The 22037-nt window shown below is 37.1% G+C and overlaps 1 protein-coding gene across 42 annotated transcripts in view; it reads right to left on the bottom strand.

The window, feature by feature from the left end:
- LOC125321263 (ABI family member 3 binding protein) overlaps window positions 1-22037 on the bottom strand; it is a 140839-nt gene that overhangs the window by 108382 nt on the left and 10420 nt on the right. For all 42 annotated transcript variants that reach the window (XM_048293820.1, XM_048293841.1, XM_048293834.1 and 39 more), the window contains exons 2-4: window positions 11474-11653; window positions 2309-2377; window positions 250-382 (exon numbers count right to left, since the gene is read on the bottom strand). In XM_048293820.1, the coding sequence (XP_048149777.1) occupies window positions 250-382; window positions 2309-2377; window positions 11474-11653 (382 nt within the window). The remainder of the gene's footprint in view (window positions 1-249; window positions 383-2308; window positions 2378-11473; window positions 11654-22037) is intronic.

Genomic DNA, 22037 nt, shown 5'->3' with positions numbered 1-22037 from the left:
AAGAAATTAAGGTAGAGCCAAGGCCATTGGTTTAAGAACAAAGGATCTAGTGTAAATAGCAAGATTTGTAATTCAGCATGTAGACATCTGACTAAACTGCTGTCAAGTAGATTTGCAAAGCACTAATGTGAGCAAATGAGAAAACTTACTTCACATTCAGAGCTATTGTTTACAACATTTTAATTTCCACTGTAAAATTTATCTTAATTACAGCAGAGAGCTGCACCCCATCTTTTTCTGTTTTGTTACCTGTCGCTAGCACAGTTACTTGTTGCTGTCCAGTCATGTTGAGGGTTGACTAGGATGCCCCAAGAGAGAAATACAGAGGTTGGGGTGAGAGTGCCAACTACCAGCTGCAGAGGCTTTTGTGTCTTGTTCCGACCTACATAAGAAACATATAAAGTTAATTTCTCTCTCCTGCATTATGTAGAGGAAAGTTTTTGCGATTGGATAATTAAATAAATGAAGATCTAGTTCTCTTGTTAGCTTGAAGGGAGAGGTACAAGAGTTCTCTATTTTTCATGGTCACTATTTCTAAGATATGATTTACAAAAACGGCAGAGAAGTGTCCATGGTCACTTTTTCAACCTAATGTTCCAGTTAAACCTAATTTTTGAAAATGAATATTTGGTGGTTTAGATATGCTTACTATAAGAATAAGCTATAGGTAGATTAAATTAAAACGTCTGGCTATCTTGGACTACATCACAGAAGACATGAGAGAGTCCAGGACATTAGACAGTCTCCATGGATGTAACAAAAATAGTAACTTCTTGGCAGTTTTCTCAGTAACACTGCAAATATGTCCACACATAATAAATATTTTCTAGAGCATTCTTAAGAGTAAAATAAAACCTACAAAAGTTATTTTGCTTTTAACTGTAGGCAGATCTGAGTCAGTGTCTCTATCTGCAGGATTTTTCTCTTTTGATTACCTACTATATGGAAATCAGCTTTTGCATGATACTGAACTTCAGCTATGCTCTGTATAGAGAAGTACAATTCTTGTGTGGAGAAAGAACTTATTTTAAAGAAAGTTTAAAAGTTAATAGGTGGAAAGGAACAAATGATCTAGAGAAACTCTTTTGAGCCTGTAGTTTACAGACTGCTACAGGCCCAAGGAGAATCTCTGGTGTTTGAAAGATGATTAACTATAGAAAATTGATATATTATTTACATCATATTACATACTTCAAAAATCTAAAGGATCTTTACCTTCTCAAAATGTACAGGTGACCAACATTTCTTGGAAGTTTATAAATTACAGATTTGACTAACTTTCTTCTCATGCCTCTTGAAACCAATTATTTCTTCACTTAAAAAGCCCCAGTGACAATATCAATATATGTGTGTACATTTAGAAATGTTAACCATGTTGGTTTTTACTTTGTTGATGATGAATATGTTGCTACAAAACACACATTAACAAGCAACATATATATGTTGCATTTGAAAGGTAAATCACTTTCCAAAATCTTTCCAGACATACTGTGCTATACTTGGCCAAGAGCAAGAAAAAATTAATCCCAAGCATAACTAGGAAAAAAATATCATATAATGATCATAGAATAATTTTTGTTGGAAGGGACCTTTAAAGACCATCTAGTCCAAGTCCCCTGCCATGAGCAGGGACATCTTCAACTGGATCAGGTTTCTCAGAGCCCTGTCTGACCTGACCTTGAGTGCTTCCAGGACAGGTCATCAGTTTATTTTTTGCAACAGTCCAGTGATCCTGAAAGAAGTCTCCATATTAAAGTACAGAATTAAGTCTCCTTATTAAAGTAAGGAATTCAGAACTAACAGTATTAATGACATGATTAAGGGCATATAGAAAGACTTTGAAACAGATCAGAATAAAATTCAGATTTCTACTCTGCTGTGTATAGTTTCAGCTGGAAATATCCCTCTTTCCATCAGCAAGCTTAGCAGTAGTATTGATACAGAGATAGAGACAGACAGACAGACACACCCACACTACCATTTTCCAATGAGAAACAAAGAGCATTAACATGTCTATGGATGAAAGAATCCTTACTTGTAGTTTGGGAAGAATAACTTTAATGTCTTTAATCATTAGTGTTCTAAATTTATGCAAAAAATCTTTAGGTACATCTTCATGTTTTGAACACCATATGAGTGACTAATTACTGACTAGGAATTAGTGTCCTACATTTTACCTTTCCACATATAGAATTCGTGCATCCCAGTCAGATGAATACAGGTAGAAATACCTTTTCAGAGAAACCCAGTCAAAGGTTCTGTTTTCTTTCAAATATTTTAAGAAAGAGATGGAGTAATATTAAAATACCTGAACAAGATTTCTTGTTATTTGAAACACGTGCTGGTCTTACTGAAACCAAGTACCGTGGCTCTGCATCTGCAAATGAATAAAAGAGCAATTATTACAGATGTTCTAGAGATTAATCTGAAATTAATAAGAAAAAGTCAAATAGTCAGCGAATGCTTTACACGGTATCCAATCTTTGTGATCTGTTTTCTTTAAATTGTATTGAGTTCAAAATAATAAATGCTTCCATTAAAACAAGGTTGAGATGTTTGGTTTAGTTTGGGGAATTCCTCTTCAGAAATAAGATTTTCCCTTTGTCTTAAAACCAGATGTCAGGGATTTCTGCCCTTCTTAATTACTTAAAACCAATTCTCTCTGAATTGCAACATGAGAGAAGTTGTCATGGGACATTCCAGCAAGACATCCATGGGTAGAATTTGGCTCACCATATACTGATCAAAATTATTTTTACCATAGCTTTTAGAAAATAGGATTACTCTATGTAAAATTCTTATTGTTGTTTAGATACATTTACCTAAATGTATAACTACAGATGAGAGACTGAATTTCCTGCATATATCAGCGTAACAGGCACCTTGAATTCTACCACCTGAACAGAACCACTAAGATATCATTAAATTTCCCCTTACACTCAGACTTCTGTAAAGAGAGAGAAAGGAAAAGCAGTACCAAATAAAATCCAAAGCTTGCTGTACTACTGAAAAGGCTCTGCCAGTGGCAAGGGAAACCACTCCAACTTAACTTCACTGATTTTATGCATTTAAATCACTGGAAACCCATACTATGGGTGTACTTTAATTGTTTAATTATTCTTTTTAAATGGGTTTCATCTGAACCCAATAGCCAAGATAAGCATTGAAAACAGCTGTTCAGAACAGTGTGGAAAAAAGTATTAGTTAAAAAAAAGGAACCCCAAAGTGCAAATGCATATTCGTTTACAAAATGTTTTTTAATATTTGGAGGGGTACACAAGTATGGGACCTGTGTAACCATCTGGACATTTTTTGTATTGAGACTGAAAACTAGAAATTAGCAACACTTTAAAATAATTTCGTTTCCCTCTACTTTAAACCCAGTTTTCTGCTCTGCATTTATGCCCACTTGTGAGACTGTTATAACTCACAACATATTCAACAGGATTATTTTAAAGCATGACCTTGAAATTTTGAGAACTACAAAGCCAGTCTTCAAAGCTCTAAAAATTTATGAGTTCATCAGTAAAATGTCCAAGAATTGTGAGAGAAAGTTATTCAAATACTTTGAAACATTTTTTCCCTGCTCCATAAATGGAAAAATTAATTCTGGCTGAAATCTGAAATTACTTGTGTAGCAGTATATGAAATAGATTAACTGCTAAACAAAATTCGGCAATAAACAAAGACTGTTAATGCCTCACTGGACATCTCAGCTACAAAACCTGGCAGTTTTCAGGATTCATTAGTTCTAGCAGGTGTTTTTTTCTCTAACAAAATGTTCTCTATGGAAATATTTTTGCTGTTCATTAAGCTTTATTTTGGTGGATTTAACGAATGTTGCCTTAACAAAGAATACAACGCATTCCCATTTTGCAGGGAATTCATGGCTCTTCTGACCGTAATACAAGCTACAAAAGGAAGTATTTAGGAAAGCAGGCTGAGGCTAGATGCTGAGAGAGTGCTGTTATAGAAAGGGTAGGTTTAAAAAGTAGCACTTCTTTAGAACCACTGAATTTAAGACAATATTATGAAAATTATAACTGAAATCAGAATATGAAATTGTTAAACAAGTCTGTTCAATATCTGAAATACAACAATAAATTTCTGATCTGTACTTAACAAAAGATATATCTTAATTTAGAAATATTATTCCATTCCTGAGCAGAACCACCCATGCAACTATATAGATGTTAACAGTAGAGCAACTGTAATTTAAGTTAAATTCATTGGTTTGATGTACAGTATCAAAGCATTATGCATGGACTGGAGGACACATGTCTTGAAATGCTTTTACTCTGGGCAGATATACATTCTATATCCAAGGCACCTGAATTTAAAAAATGCAGAGAGCTTTTTCAATATCATATAATGAGCCCTGACTTACTAGAAATGGGAGTTCTTTCTTAGTCTTCCACAGCAATTCAACATTTCTTTTAATAAGTTCAGAAGACTACTGAGTTTTCACACTGATTCAGTCTTCTTGCTGAGAAATATGACTATCAGTCATTATCACAATGCTGAAATCATCTGATGCTACTATGACTCAATTCATTTTCAGGGCGTTAAAACATTGCCTCACCCATGTATTAAATTCTGTCAAGTTACAGGAAATGTTTCACGATAATCTGTGTTCTTTTATGATGCCTATTATATTCATAATCCATTCCACAGATCCATGCCTATAAGAAACAGGAATCTTGGGGAGAGGTGAGTAAAACAGGAAAAGAAAATGAAAATTCTGTCAAATACCAGAACTTAAATAAAACTATAGTTTACCTTGCACTAATTCATCTTATATGCTTAAGAGATAAATTGCTGAAATTAGAGGTAGGTAGGAAAATGTGACTGTCAGTTATAAAAATATGGGTGTTTGACTGGATGTAATTACAAATTGCAGAATATATCAACTATTTACATGAAAATATATTTAAGAAGAGAAGCTCATTTGAAAAGTAAAATTATAAACTCAAGTAAAAGCAAATTACACCACAGAGTACAGGCAATCCTGTTTGCAACAGAATATTTCTTATTTTCTTTGAACTGCATTTAGTAAGAAAAGGGCAGTTACATGACTAAGGTCAACATTGAAACGTCTGGACACGGAAGCATGAATCCAACATCTGGCTCCAAAAATCATTTCAACATTAATCAGTATATAACAGAGACATATATGATAAAGATACAAGATAGAGATCTGCCTTTCTCTCATCTGTGAGGACCCACAGTCTCATAAATGAAGGATCCCTACAAAACAATGCAAGCTTTAACAAGTAAAGTTTGAAATACATTAGCAGATTTGCTATGACAACCTTAGCAGCTCCTTGATGCCACAAGGATAACGTCTTGCGATAACACATTCTTGGAGGGCTGCTACTCTAAGACCACTTGTTTGAACCTATTACTGTCTAACCCCCTTTATTAAAGCTAGAACAACAAATACCTTGCCTAAGAGCTCCTTTCAGATCAGAAATAAAGTCCAAATAGTGACCACCTTCAATTCTTGAACCATAAAATACTCTAGGAAAACGCCCACATGTACCAGAGAAGTGCTACTTGATAAATCCATGCCTAATTCTTAGTGATGTAATTCTCCCAAACATGTGCTATTATATTAACAAATAAAATTTTTAAAAGAAAAAAGCTTCTATTGCACACCTTAACAGCTTATGAAGATGACCAGAATGTAACAAAAATACATGCCACTGACATATCAGATTAACATAGGAGAACACTTACTTCCATTTGCCATGAGCTAGGCTATCAAATCAGTGGCGGCAGGCAACTAACACATACTACAAAATGCTAGGAAATTCTGCTTTTGTTCAGGCACACTATTCAGGGCCCAGCCAATATGCACATGAAAGCAAAACAATGTAAGAATGAACTGACTGATGAACTTAGAATAAATCTTAAAATAGTGTTACAAATGTATCATTAGAATTCATAGACCACTGAATTCAGAAATCAAAACAAAGAATTTTTTTGGCTTCAGGCTGCAAATCCTTAATCTGTAATTGGGGATTGCTAAAGATTTACCATGGGATGTTGCTAAGGGCAAAGGTGGAGGAAGAGGAGGATAGAAGGTATAGTAGTGTAACAAGCATGGGAAAAGACAGAGAAGTGGGACAAAAAGGCTGGCATGAATGAACTCACTGCTGATCAATGCACTTGTCTGGAGGAAGGGGTATCTGCTGACCTCCTCCAGGTCCTCCCTTCCACTAGGCTCAGCTAACATTAGCAATGAGAACCTTGTTTCTGGTAAATTAGCAGGAGGCAACGTAATGCTGAATTACCATTCACATTATTTGGCATCTTGAAAAGCATGGAACTAATACATCTGAGAATTTCTGGTATTTGATCAGATATAAGAAACTGCGCAGCAAGATCTTTCAGCTAAGCACTGATCCCTGAATTGCACTTTTTAAAATGTGTTCAAGTTGGTAATAGAATGCTTTCATATATATACATAAACACAAAATTCACCCACCAGTTATTGGGATTGTTATAAAGCAGGATTACCAATACATTCTCCTCCTACACTGTACAATCTTGTTCAAGAAAAGGAAAAGTAAAAGCATTGCACAACTTTGATCTGGTTTTAGAAACTGAAAGGGAAATTAATTTTGTTCACTGTGTTAAGTAATTGCTGTTCATTCTTACAACACTCTCCTGTCTCCACGCAATTTTTTGGGTTTCTCCAACAGTATCAACAATTTCTAGGAGGCTGGCTTGCAATCTTCCTAGCCAAGTTAGAAAAGACTAACACAGATTTCTTAAGCAAATACTCTTTCCTTACAAGTCAGGAAGACTGAAAAAATTAAGATCAAGGTTTAAGTCAAGCCCAGAGCTTTTGGATGGGTCTGTTCACCTTTTCATTAGTCTAGCTGAATTAATACCTTGATATATTTTGGCACTATCTGAATAGCTTTCATGACCAATAATAATGTTGTTTACTGCCACATAAGTACACAAAGTACACTCAGCACAAAATACATCTGGTGTCCTGATAAAGAAGCATAAATCTTGGAAACAAACTTTGCTGCTGCCTTGTCATTGTCATTTACCCTTCAAAATGATTCAGATCATTCTACTAGTGCATGAAGCTGCTCAAGACTTTCTTGCCAGCACAAACTCATTACAAGTCCAGGAAATCCAATAGAATCCTTTTCTCTTTGCACATGCCCCTCTGCAGGCAGATCCCAATTTATGGATAATGTTATGCAATTGCTGCCTCAGTTACTATATAATTTGCAAAACAAAGGCAAAACAGATATTTTAAGATAAGAATCACTGCAGTGAGGTGCTGAATATTTTAATGGATGAAACGTAGGTGAATGTCACACTTCATACAAAGCCATATATCTCTCCTGAAAATCCTTGGAAAGGTCATATCCTTATAAATTTCTTTAAAATATATATTCACCTATAGACACATAATTTTATAAATTAATACATCTGCTGACTTCAAGCTTCCCATTAACAGGATCGTAAGAGGTGTGTGACCCAGCAGAAAAGCTGACAATAAATTTCATTTTAATCTACAATGGCTGGGTTGGAAATATGGAATTTTGGGGCCTTAGAAACATGTATTGTGTATATTGTGTCATCCTCCATATTCCAGTTCCAACTGGGGACAATTATCCCAAACAGAATACCAATTATGCTGCTCCATTAACAAAACCAGGGATGCAGAGCTAAATCAAGGAAATGTGGAAATGTGGAAATGTCTGCAAGGTACTTCATTCTACCTAGTAGAGCTATACTCCTTGTTAGAAAGGACAAATTATATTAAAAGGGATTGATGCATTTTAGGAAGGGATTAATGACTTATATGTGAAGTCTGTGTGTTTTCTTTCATTGGCCTAATAGATAAACTAATGAAAAAATTTTTTTTGAGTAGGGTCTATGGCTGATTACATATATGTACGTTTTTTCCTTAAAAGTCTTCACAGAATAAACGATTTTAATACTACTAGAACCAGATCCACTTTCATGGATCTTCCATTCTCGTGGATCTAATCACTCCCTCAGGAGATTATATTCCACAGCAATGTTCCTTAATGCATTAGAAAAACACACCTTTTAGAGACTAACAAATGCCCTTAAATCTCCATTTCTAATCTTTACCTTCCAGCTACAAACCAATTTAAGGTTGTGATCATAGTCCCTAAATTGACTGGGAAAGGAATTATCTTTCCATGAACCATTAAAACTGACAAGAAAGGAGGAAACATTAAATTGTATTTGTCTTTATCTAAATAGACCACTATGACTTTTCATATTTGGGAACCACTTCCTCCACATCCTGTTCAATAAAAGCCTCACCCACCACTGTTCAGGGAAGCCTGTAAACTCACCTGATTTCTGTAAAATTCAGATAAGTCAAAGCATGAGAGGACCAAGAAGGAGTTCTTAGGGCAAAAATGAATGGCTTTTGTACAAACCTAGCTGTTCTGACTGTGGAAAAACTTGTGGAACCCACTGAAGACCATTTTCAGAGCGTGCAGTGGCACTTGGATCGCTAGAATATGGGATAGACAATGCTGAGTGTGAAATTTAAAAAATACATTGTTCTAATATGAAGAGAAGGTACTAGGCCAACTTCATGACATATGAGATGTACTAGGAGTACAAAGATAATCTAAGATTTTTCAGCAATATGGTCTAGGGGGTTTATGTCTTTGGCACATTCTTGAGAGTAGTTTTATTGTCCCTCTACAACACCTTGGTTTTTCTAAAATCAATATAAAGTGTGTGCTAGAGCTGAGGTCTCTGGCTGCCACAATAAAACTCAATCATTGTTCCTAGAATTAAGAACCATTCTGCAATTCTTCCAGTTTCTGCCAACAACTGATCCTTAAATAAGGTGGGGAGGAGGGAATGTGCTAGAAATCATCTCTGTCTTCATTTCTGCCACACAAGTCACTCTAAAATAGAGCCAAAAGCACAACTGATGTTTATTGCTTTAGCTCGTGTTCCATACACATTTGGAAAGCACAATCAAAGCTGCACTTTAATGTTGTGTTTAATATTTGTAAAATGGGAAAGATTATGCACTCACTGCTTCCAATAAACAAGTCCCCAGGGCATACAATCTAACCCTAAATCTCTTAACTAAAAGCAACTGCTCCAATAAACGTACTGGTAATTGCCTTAAATAAACGCTTGCAACTTGAAGAACATATTGCTGATAACTTCTTTTACTCGTGTCTTTTCAAAGATGACATTTTCTGAAGGTTGGAAATGCTTGTCTTGGTATCTGTATTATGTTGCATTTTGCATGTTTAGTTACTGGACATTCAGAAGTCACAAGCATAGACTTATTGTCACAAGGAAACGGACAACTTCTATAAGCATGAGGGAGATAAAATTTTGAAGTTATTCTCCTTTGAAATAATCATAAAGGAAGAATATTCGTCAACATTTTTGCTCTTCCCTCTCCTGATACCCTACAGAAAACGAATATGCATGTGGTTAGTGCTCTGATGTGCTGTAGAACTAAGAAGGTTCCTAGTTTCCAGCCATTAACTACTGCAGTTAAAGCTACAAAATATCAATACACCTTAAATTCCAGGTAACTCTGAGCTTTCAGTTTTCAGTATCGCAATACATTAAGTATTAAAGCTTCTATTAAATAGGAAGTGCAAACGATCTACGCATGATATTACATTTAGTCCTTTTTTTGCTCTTTCCTTGGATCTTAGAGTATCTGAAAAATATTAATCCTCACTACTCATGCAACAGGCATTGTTATGCCTAATGCACAGTATAGCACAGAAAATCCTGTACATCATTCTTAGTGAACTGATTCAAAAGTTACACATAGGATGAATCAGATAAACCAGACGCAGCTTAAGTCATGTTTATGAAGTCAAACACTGGATTGGAGATGGAATTACAAAGAAATCCCAGGAGTACCAACTCATGAAAAGGAACGTTAACTTCTGCCACAGTGATCCTATCAGTTTCTAATATCTTAATTATTCTGTATCTAACATCTTATTTTTTCATTTTTTATTCTGCAGTTTTCAGCCTGGAGCAGACACCCACAATGGCCTTAACTGACCACATCAAAAAGATAGCAATTACTACTCCTATGTGTTCTGGGGTGATGTTATGGAGCTGCTTTATTCCTTAACCATCCGCTCAACGCCCAAGGATGCTCTTTCTTTAAGATGGACCCAGGGGGTGGGACCACGGGGCTGAGTGTGGGGCAGTTTAACGGCTCAGCCCAACGGCTCAGGGAGCTTGGCAGGGCTCAGGGCAGGGAGTGTGCCAGGAGTGCTGTGCTGCTTTCCTGGGTTTCTTTTGTGTTCCAGCTAGCTGGGAAAAGGTTCTGTTGGGTTTTTTTCTTGCTCTTTTTTCCCTTTCCTCCCCCTTGCCTCACTGCCTGCCTTCCCTCCTCACTGGTCCAGGGAGCCTGCGGGTGTGGCGCCGGCGGGCCCGTGGGGTGGCCCCGGCTGGTCCGAGCCCACGTCTGTTCCCTCTGTGGGAATTTGTTGTATTTTGTTGTATTTTTTTGTATTTTTTCCCCCCTGTTCTACCCTGTTTTGTTTGTGTGTTAATAAACAGTTTGGTTTCTTTTTCCCACTTTCACTCCTTGTGACCCATTTGTCTCATTGACGGAGGAAAAGGGGAGGAACACTCACTCCGGAATATTTCCTCCTGAAGTCTTATCTCAAAAACTGAGACATATGCTCATGCATCCTTTCCTCCCCCTTGTTTTACACCAAGATCACCAGCACTACAATGATGAAGGTAAATTGATTCATTTCAGGCTAGAAAAGCTTAAAGAAAGCAATAGGAAAATCCTTAGGGATTGAACAGATATCTCAAAAGGTCAAATCCTGATAAATCAATGTTTTAATAGTTTTTTTTTTTCTCCTCCCTAATCCAGATAACAGAATATAACATTCTTGACATGGTTTAATCTCTTCCATAAAACAGCTTATGGAATTCTGTTGGTAATGTCTCACATGGAAGTTAGAGGTTAATCCATAGCATGTAGTACTGGAGTAGATCCCCACAAGAAGAGGCATCATTTTGATATGAATGTTTCTGTCAAAAGGAATCAACCACACAATTCTCAAGACTGTTTCACTGTGTCTTCTACTCTTTGTTAAAAACATGTACATCTCCCTTATATTTTACTTTATAGCTGCAACCTTAGGCAAACCATCCCATTTGATCCGTGATGTGGTCATATAGCACGGTTTATCAGTAAAATGAAAATCCCCAAAACAAATACCAGTAAACAAACTTTTCCAAACAAAAACTAGTTGTTCTCCTTGAGGGATCTCCTAATTCCACTTTCAACTGAAATTCTTGACAGCAACCTTAAACAAACACAAAGAAACCTTGAGCAACAACACAATAACACAAAAAATTAGGCAAACAAAATGTTCATATTCTCCTCAATCTCTTCCCATAATTCATTACAACAACAGCATGCAAAGCAAATATGTCTTACCAAGTTCTGTTACATAGTTTTTTCCTTCTGAAGGTAAAGGAATGTATTGATTAGAAAGGAAGTTGCTTCCATAGCCCAGGACAAAACCTTCTAGTTTGGTGCTTTGACTTGGTCGAAGATACCTCATGCAAACGGTGTCATCTGTTGCATTGATCTGAACCTTCAGACTCTGCCTTTTCACTGGGGAAAGAGTAAAAAAGAGATCAAAATGCATTACCTAGCAATCATATATTCAGTAATGGAACATGACAATATAGCAATATAGGGCTGTTTAATTTGCTAATAGCATGCAACTGAAAAATTTCTTACAGGTCATGTCTCCTGGAAACCCAGTGTATTTTAAAAAGTGAACTAACAGTCATGTGAAAAAGTGGTTGCCAACATAACTGTTTTTCCACTAGTTTAGCATTATCATTTGCTTTAACATCAACAATTGCAGTAGTAAAACCATGCATGAAGTAAGTGGAAAAAATGCATGCATTTTTTCCTTTAAATGCAAGAGTTATAGTAGTAGTAGCCATATATAGGACCCATAGGTGAAAAAAAGTGCAAGTTTTTGGTTTGATTTTTTTTGCTTGTTAGTAGAAAATATGAAGTTGTAAAATTAAGTTCATCAGTTAATCACACTCAAAAATTATGGTAGAGGATAAACAGTAACCAGATCCAAATAAAACTTCTACAATTTTTTCCCCCCTATGTTGGGCTGGAAATGTAATTCTGTATTTGGAATTACACCAGGACACCTAACTAACATAAATACTTTACTCAAAACTACGAAGAAACTCTTTTTAAACATTCATTTTTATGCTTTCCAGGGGAACAGCACATAAAGTAAGAAACATCTTGTATTTCCATCTGCAAAAATTTAACTTGCAGCAACAGAGAATGACTTCACAACAGAATTACTAACTTTTTAGGCTACAAGTTGGTGTTTTGGCTTCTTCTTGTTGGGGTAAGGGAGAATTGGCTTTTCCCTTTTCCTTCCTTGGTATGTACAATTTTAATATTCCCTTGTCACAGTTAGGCCTATCATATTTTCAGAACTGTTGAATTGCTGGCTTTCCCCCAAACTTACAACACCAGCACCAGACTAGTATATTTTGGGTTATTATTTCTCTTCTCATTCTCAAAATGTAAATTTTTATCCCCAACATATTTTCAGGCATCTGTCCAATTATGAAGGCTGAAATTAATTTATCAGGAAAAACCAGAACTTTGCAGACAATCATTTTACTTCAGGAACTAAATCCTGAAGAAAAACAATGAGATAAATGATATATAATATATCATTGAATAATAGTGCAGAGTGATACTAAACTTCCCTTTCTCTCTCTTTTTCTTTCTTTTTCTTTCTTTCTTTCTTTCTTTCTTTCTTTCTTTCTTTCTTTCTTTCTTTCCTTCTTTCCTTCTTCCTTTCCTTCTTCCTTTCCTTCTTCCTCTCCTTTTTCCTTTCCCTTCCTTCCTTCCTTCCTTCCTTCCTTCCTTCCTTCCTTCCTTCCTTCCTTCCTTCCTTCCTTCCTTCCTTCCTTCCTTCCTTCCTTCCTCTCAGTAATTGCAGACTAATATTCAAAGTTCCTCTAGACAACTACATACTCATTCTCTGGTATCACCCCAACATACTCTGCTTCTTTTAGAGAAATTCTAGTGACTAGAGTTGCCAAGAGACTAAAACCCTCACTTTGTTTTTGTAGATGATTTGAGCATCTGCAGTTGTCTGCACACAGAATGTAAAGCCTTAAGCCAACACTTTATGCCTCTTCCCTTTATAGAAAGAAGCGTACAAGTAAAACTGATGGAAAACATCTGCCTCCCTTCCTTTATCTAAAGAGTGATCAAGAAACATCATTCAGCCAGGAAACTGTCACAATTTTCCGAAGGCAACTCTGCCAGGTTCCAGAAGACTGCAAGGCTTCTAGAAAACTAGTTCTCTGGCATTTTCAGCAGTGCAATACCTTCACGGGAAAAAGGGCAGCAGTTGCTTCCTAATCTCTGTGACATCCTAACTCCTTTATTTTCCCTACACAAGAAGGCTGCAGATGGGCAACTCTGAATACTGACAGGCCTCCAGATAGCACAAACCAGGAAGAAAACACAGCAGACTTCAAATGCCTCTAATGAGCTTAGTAAAGACACTTAGAAAAAAGTGGTAAGAAAATTTAAGATTATTATCTCTGATTGACAGTGAGCTAAATCTGTTGAAATTATAGATTCTTCAAAACCCTAACTTTAGAGAGTTGAGCATTATCGAAATTATGGTCTCCTGGTCTCTATTGAGTATTCATGTTTAAGAATAAAATAACACTTACAGTACTTAATTCAAATATGGTAATTTGATTTCCATAATAAATTTATTAATCACTCTCAAAACTGAATTTACAAAAAAAAAAAAAAAAATTAGTAAAGATCTATTTAATTTTAAATTTACAATAATTTCACCCTTTTCCCCCCCACAATTGTATTTACATATCTATCAACCAAACTTTACATCAATTTGAAGACTTAATTCTATATCAAGATTAAATTGAACTGGGTCTGATTTCAGTTAGATAGGTAGCATCGCTTATTTGTAAGCAGTCAATTATAGTGACCAAGTGTCTTGATTTTATTAAAGCCTTAAAACTCTCAGTGAGGTTTCTACAATTAGAAAGTTTAAACAGGATCCCAAAACAGTAGTGGCTTTGAGATAAGACCCTTTAGACCTCTTTTTTATAGCTAGTATAGCAAAACCACCAAGAGAGCTTTTAAAATCAAAGACAGTTCTGGCAGAAAATAAATAGGAATCATGTATTTTTTAAAAGAGAGAACAAGGCAGAAAAGAAGAAAAGGAGACAAATTTGAAATAAGTTTAAAAAAATCCTTGTCCTCACCACCCTGTCTTGACAGGGCTGGTCCTTTTCCTCTAATTTACTTTTAAGTACAGTGATGGCCTGGATGGCAACAAATATTTCAGAGTCCCTGTAGGGCTTAGGAAAAAACATTAGGAAAAAATTCTTTAGGTTGGAAAAGACCATCAAGATCATCAAGTTCAACCCTAAACCCAGCCCTGCCAAGTCCACAACTAAACCATGTCCCCAACAGCGAAATCTACACACATTTTAAATACCTCCAGGGATGGTGACTCAAACCTGGTCAGTCTGTTCCAATGATTCATGATCCTTTTGGTGAAGATATTTTTCCTAATATCCAATCTAAATCTCCCCTGGCACAACTTGGGGCCATTCGCCCTTGTCCTGTCACCTGTTACTTGGGAAAAGAGGCTGATGCCCACTTGGCCCCTACACCCTCCTTTCAGGTAGTTGTAGAAAGAGATAAGGTCACCCCTGAGCCTCCTTTTCTCCAGCTCCCTCAGCTCCTTGTCATAAGACTTTTGCTCCAGACCCTTCACCAGTTTTGTGGCCCTTCTCTGGACATGCTTCAGCTCCTCAACATCTTTCTTGCAGAGATGGACCCAACATTTAATATAGGATTTGGAATGCAGCCTCACCAGTGCCAAGTACAGGGGGGCGACCACTGCCTTAGGCCTCGTGGCCACACTATTGCCAATCCAGACCAGGCTTCCATTGGCCTTCTTGGCCACCTGGGCACACTCTGGCTCATGTTCAGCTGCTGGCAACCAGCACACCCAGGTCCTTTCTCACCAGACAGCTTTGGGTTATCATGAGCCAGATGCAGGATCCAGCATTTGGCCTTGTTGAAGGTACACAATATCCACAACCTTTCCCTCACCCAGTAAGTGAGTGACCTTGTCATAAGAGGAGATCAGGTTAGGCAAGCAGGAGCTGTCTTTCCTAAAGCCTAACCCAAAGAGCAGCAAAGAGCAAGGCAGACAAATCTCCTTCACTTTAACTTAGCTGCATGTTTTTTCAGGGAAAATAACTGCTAAAGCAACAACACAGATGCCACACTTCATATGACTAAACCACATTCCTGTTCATGGGCTGTGTGCATTCCAGAACCACTGAAAATGAGGGATGAATATTAACTGGTAAAACAATAAATGACCAGTTTCTGGAAGCATATGAACAGCAGTGGAGCAACCAAGGACAAGGAGAGCTCAATCCTACGTGCTGCACAGACACTGCCAATCTAGTCAAGAGAGGGCCATCCTGGAGCAATAAGGATATAAGGACTTCATATAAATTAGCTTGGCAAATGGGGACTGCCCCCAGGAGCACATTAGCAATATAGATTTCATTTGTGTTGATCTCACAGTGTTTTGAACAACTACTCAGGAAAGCATTCTCATTCTGAGTAATATGTCTCTTTTAGTCACCACTCAGATAAACATTCATTAAATATAATTGAATGGACAAGGGAAGTAACAGGAACTTCATGGTTATCATACTGTGATAAGAATCTATTTGATTTTGAGAAAATAATTTTGTCGTATTAGGATTTCAAGAGACCTTTTTTCCCTGCATCTCCTTGATGAAAGACTTGAATGATAAACTAGATGCCCTCTAATTCCATTCATTTGTGTCAGTTTTTGGCATTTGTTAGTGAAACTCTGGTCTTAAGTATTTGCATTTATAGTGTAATTCTTTTATATTGAGGCCATTTCCAAATGGCAGATTCTGAGATCCATAGCTACCTCTGAAACACAATCTTTCCCTCCACGCTTGCCAACAGAAATTCCACACTGATCTGCAAGTATTCTCTTCAACAAAAGTCAGTTGATGGCCAAGATCAGCAGGAGAAACTGTGCAAAGCACATCTGAAGTAAAAGCACTATGTTAAGTGCATCAGAGCACTTGCAGTGCAGGAATCACTCTAAGGAAAGGAGTCTGCCTATACTGGGAGAGAATGAAAGACAGCTTGATGAATCAGCTGCCTCATAAGAGAACCAGCCACCACCAACTCTTCAGAAAGAGGAAAAGAGCTACCAATGGCCTGAAGAATCCAGCTGGAAGCACCATAGTTTGGCTAGTTGGAATGCATAGGCAACAGGAGACAAAAGCAAAAAAATACTGAAACTTTTAAAAGTCTAGATATTACTTTCACTCATACCAGGAGTCTACTGCACACTTTAAGTGTGCATGGCATCTTGTGACAAAATACAGTCCTATTTTTTGGTTTTATCCATAGAGTGAAGATCCTTGAACTCTGCGCTACAAAACTAGAGGGTGAATACAGCTGTACTGTATTACAGCAAATTTGGCTTTGTTGCCAGAATTCCATTTGCCTTACATTGAAACTGTTTGTTTTCCACCGTTTCAAAGATTTTAGGGGCCATGAAGGCAAGACCCAGCACTGCCTCCCAGAGTGCTAGACAAATGAAGTGTGTCTTATGAAAATATATTAGCACCATCTATTTGTAAGCACCACCTCACTGATTCAAATCATTCACAGCAGTGCTTTGATTTTTCTAAATCTGGTGTCATAGTACCACTAGGCAAGTTTTCAATGATAATCTAACACTATGAAAATTTTATTTTCTGCTCTTTTATATTTTTGTGTTTATTTTGGCTGCCAAAAATGGAGAAATATTGGTTGCTTGGCTGCAACCCAAATACAGCTTAAAATGGGAAACATTTAAAAATAGCTCTGTTTCTATGTAGTAGAATAAACAAGACACACTTCTAAAGCAGCCACAACCACAGAATCATGGAATAATTTAGGGTGGAAGGAACTTCTGTAAGTCATCTAGTACAACTCCCTGCTCAAAGCAGACCTCAAGCTGCTCAGGGCCACATCTAGCTGAGTCTTGAACACCTCCAAGGACATAGATTCCATAACATCTCTGGGGTAACCTGTTTCAGTGATTAGCATACTTCTGTTAAAAAAAACCAAAGTCCTAACATCTAACTGGAATTTCCCATATTCCAGTTTGTGCCCAGTGCCTCTTGCCAAATTACTCTGCACTTCTGCAGAAAATCTGTCTTTGTATCCTCCAGTCAGATAGCTGAGGACAATGTTTGATCCTTTCTCATGGCAGATTACATCAGACACTAACATTCCTAGCCATGAAATTCACACTAACAAGTACTCTGAATGATGAAAGTAGATGCTGTACGAAGAGGGCAACCAAGAATACCTTACTAGGGGAGGGTGAGCTAACAGCCTTGCATGTAGTTTTGTCATTTGCAAATGAAGTTCCCCAATTAATTATTTTTTTCCAAGTATTATTACGCCTACACAAGTCTAGCATTGCTTCAGAAGAATAGGCTGTCAACATGCAGCACTTAACTTTGCAAAACACAAACAAGCATGCCTATCTACAAAAAACTAACTCTTAAGCTCTCAGCTTACACCTTCAAACTACTTTCATTTCAGAGGGCAACTTTACTTAGGTGTATCGACATTCTTAACAGAATGCACACAGCAAATAAAACAGCATGAACTGTAATTCCCCTCTGTACTTCTTTAATATCTGAGGCAATTTTAGTAATTTAAATGATAGAGAAATTCACTACTAAAAGGGTATGAGTAGCTGAAATATGTAGTAGGGAAACTCCTCAATACTGATGTTCAGCTGAAGGTAGTGATGCGAAAGGAAGAGATGCACTGTGAGGGCCCAGGGTCAGTCCCATCCCTTCCTGTGCCCTTTCTCACAGCACTCTTTCAAGGTTACTGACACCTTTTCCTCCAGTTGCTGTGCACATTTAGTTTTATTAATGCTAATCAAAGATATGCTGCTCTTTAATGTTTTAAGCTAAATATATACTTCTGAAAGAAAATTGTTGGAGCGTTTACATTACAAAATTACACAGGTTTTAAAACTTCTTTTGCCAATTCCTCCCTAGTGATCACTACAGTTCAGAACTGAGTTAAAAAGCTGTACTCATTAATACTTTAGGACCAGTTAGGTCAATGCAGAGGTAAAGATGTAGTTATCAGCAATTCCAGCTTCTATATAGCTACATAAATCATTGTACAAAGGAAATTTGTTGCTCATATGATGCCGCCTGTTTTGCCTGTTTTCAGGTCATTCAAGAACTTCCCTGAAGTTCCACTTCCATCTTTATAACTATCTCCCTCCCAAGGCTTCTTGAACATGCTGGTTGAAAATTATTTTTTATTTGACTTAGTAACTGTCGTTATATTTAGGGTGCAAAGCTGAAAAGAGTCTGGATTTAAACTTGGGATCCCACTTCAGTGGTCCAACCCCCAATTCCAGCTTTCATTCTGCAGGTCATTTCTCATTATTTATTAAAATAGGAAACAAAACTGAAAACAAGAAAGAAATCTGTTTGAAAATAACCAAGTCTGCAGCTCTGATGGAAAAGGGAACAGGAGTTAGACTTCTGAAAACTTCTTTGATATGACTTAAAACAACCTGGCCCTGGCTCCTCTTGTGAGATACAGTTTAATTTTTATTTTAAACCTTAGAAAATTCCGCTCCTTTATGTGTCCAGTTAGTAAACTTAGTTTGGTGTTTAAAGGTAAAAATTTCATTTAAATAAAATTCAACATTGAACAATTCAACATTTTTGAAGGATAGGGACAAAACCAAGCCTATCCATTATTTTCAATGCATAATGCCTTCTAAAATGCCTTCAAGTTGAATAATTTTTGATAGATAAAACTTTTGAAATAAACAGCACACAAATTTAAAAGGACAAGAAAAAAAATCCTTGTTAATAAAACAACCTGAAACCCTTATTTCAATTTAGATTATGGATCACTTATTTGTAGTAGGATAAAGCTTAATCTAGATCTGATGTCTTTAGGTTCTCCAGGGCCTTGCTCCCCTGGCTTTACTCTCAAAGCTCCTTGTTTGTTGTTTTTTTTCCAGATTGGCCTGGCATATATTTTTCTGGATGTAATTTCACCTGGACAGAGCTGATGTCACAGTGACTGCATCTTGTCCAGAAGAGCTGTCTTTCCAATCCTGGCTACTTCTTCTGTCCAAGGAAACCTGTCCAAGGCAACTCCACCCAGGCTGGGCTACCAAGAAAACTGTGTCCTGGCCAAAGAACCTGACAGATTCTACATAAATATATTCAACAGAGGCAAGCAGAAGACTGCGGGGAGCAAGAAGAGTCTCCCAAATTTTCTAGGTGTAACTTTCTTTTTTTAAGCCTTTAAAGAGCATCAGTCAATGCAAACTCCAAAAGAGAAATGTGGTCTTTGGACATGGCCTCATACAAGGTGATCATATTTTAGACCTGATCAGCTGAATAAAAGCAGGGACTTTCTTTGACAACAGTTCTTCCTCAGGAGGAAAACCTCAACAAAACACTATGAACCTGAGCAGGTGAAGAATTCAAATGCTGTTGGTCTGGCTCAGCCCATAAACAACAAATGTATTGAAGTGATTGGTATTAAAGACCATAGACCTCAATGCAACAGCTTTCTTATAACCATGTTCATGAGCCGGCAGTGCATCATCACTGCCATTAACCTACTCTGTGGCAGGCAGTGTTTGGCATCACCACTTCCTTAAGCCACTTTTCATTCATGAATATCAGTGCATTTTTTTAAGAATTGAAAATCAAAGGCATAATGAAAACCACTATCTGGAACTGCAGTCGCCTTTGCTTCTGCGAGAAGAGGGACGACATCACACTTTACAATCCAGGATTTTAGCGTTTATTACTGAGTGCACACATAATCTGCTACATGGGTTGTTACTGTGTACCCAGATTGTAGTGAGGGACTCATTTCTTACAGCCAATTTGGAGTCTGTTCCTTACATGTGGTCACCATTTATTACATCATAATACATAGGGGTTTTTTTCACCGTGTGACTACTCATCTGGGGATCTTTTGAAACACTTTGGGAGGAATCATTCAAAAGAAGAGTATCAAAATAACTGCTGGCAAGAAAATATAAATTCTACTGTGTTAGAATAAGGCACCTCCAAATTAACATTTAAAAAACCCCAAGCAGTAATAAATTGAAATTTGCATGTATATCTTTGCTAATAGAACAAAATAGGTAGTCATATATTGAAATCCTCTGTCTGTCATAAGTATTACCTTATCTGACATAATCCAAGCAGTTGAAAGAGCAAGTCTTTAGCTCAGTATTCTGTACTAGCATTGTCTTAGATGGTTTTAAAGCTAACTTTGTTTTACTTCCTTCTGTGAATCAGCACATGGTAATTTTATAAGGACAAAACTGCTTAAACATTTATTTAGACAGCTAGGAGGATTTACAAGCTATACTAACAGAATAAATTTGAAACTAGCATGTATTTCCAATCCTCTAGTTGTAAATTAATCTGTAAATCTCAGAATTACCAACATGTCTAGGTATGTTTCAAAATTGTTACCTTCTCTATTTTAAATCTGAAGAGATGGATCCCAGTCCTTTCATGCACTAGTTCTCACTTCTGAAAAGATCTCTTATCACTAGTAGATAAGTACATAGAGCACTGCAAAACAGACCAACTTGATAAATCCAGGAAAAAAGGCAAAGTCAATGACTAGAGGTACAGAGTCTGTTACCCAGGAAAGAAGCCTGAAAAAATAGGAGTCATCAACCTTAGAGGGAAAGTACATGGATCGATGTGAAGACAGTATCCAAACATATATGGCAAACAAACAAATTCCTGAGGAAAAGCAGTGTAAGTAAGTTCTGCTCCGCATCTGTGAAGAGAAGTTACAAACAGTAGCAAGGAAGATATCTGGAAAATAGGCAGTTATACTCTGGAACAAACTGTCTCAGGAATAAGAACAAGGTGGTCAAAATGAGTTCAGGGAAGTCCATTTCAGCCCTATGTTTCCTTGTAAAAATGAGTATTTTTCCACTTGAAGGCTACTACTTTTGTTCTGCACATCTAAGTATGCACCATAAAGCCTCAAGGAGGGCTGCCCTCCTCAGTGCTCTGCGTGAATTCCAATATCCTACTTCATACCTCTAACACATAGAATGAAAATCCAGTAAGGCATGATCTCTTCAGTATATAGATAAGCTTGAAAGAACAGCCAGGGAGAAGCAAGATTAATTTGTTATGTGAGAATGGAAAAATATCTCAGTGCAATTGATTGAGTAAAGGCAAGACAGAGCATCCAGGAAACCACAAGCTGTTCCCCCTAACCTCAGTCACCAGGAACAGTCACACTTATGCATGTGATGAACAAGAAGGTGATTTGGAACAGCCGGAGCAAATTTACCAAAACCAGGCAGTCCAGCAAAGCCTGCTGCCTTCTGTAATGTTATTACTGGGTTTGCATATAATTGGAAAGGGGTGAATATAATTTACTTCAAGTTTGGCACAATTTCCACAGGTATCCTTCCTGTCAGACTGGAGAAATGCAGACCGGATGCCTACTTTATGGGGTAGATGGAAAACTAGGCTCAAAGAATAGCAGTCAGTGGTTAAAAGTCCAAAGTTCCCTTTGATACCCCTTTGATATTACTCAAGAACCTCTTTCTGGTTCTTGAGCAACATCTAGTGTAAATCCTATACTCATTTCAGTGAGGGAGAATGTTTTGTGCTTTGTGTACATTTGGAAAACAACTTGGGTTGGGCAAATAGAAGCAGATGAGTTGTCCATAATGACCTGCTTTGAAATTGAAGGAAAACAAACTAGATTGAGACACCCATTCAGAAACAGGTAAAATTCTATTTATAAGCCCTCCCATTATGCTGGGTATAGTTGAAGCAGGAATCTT

The sequence above is a fragment of the Corvus hawaiiensis genome, chromosome 2 (genome assembly GCF_020740725.1).
Source record: "Corvus hawaiiensis isolate bCorHaw1 chromosome 2, bCorHaw1.pri.cur, whole genome shotgun sequence".
NCBI classification, from domain to species: Eukaryota; Metazoa; Chordata; class Aves; order Passeriformes; family Corvidae; genus Corvus; species Corvus hawaiiensis.
Note: the sequence above shows the minus strand (reverse complement) of the source record. Positions and strands in the feature narration are given on the sequence as shown.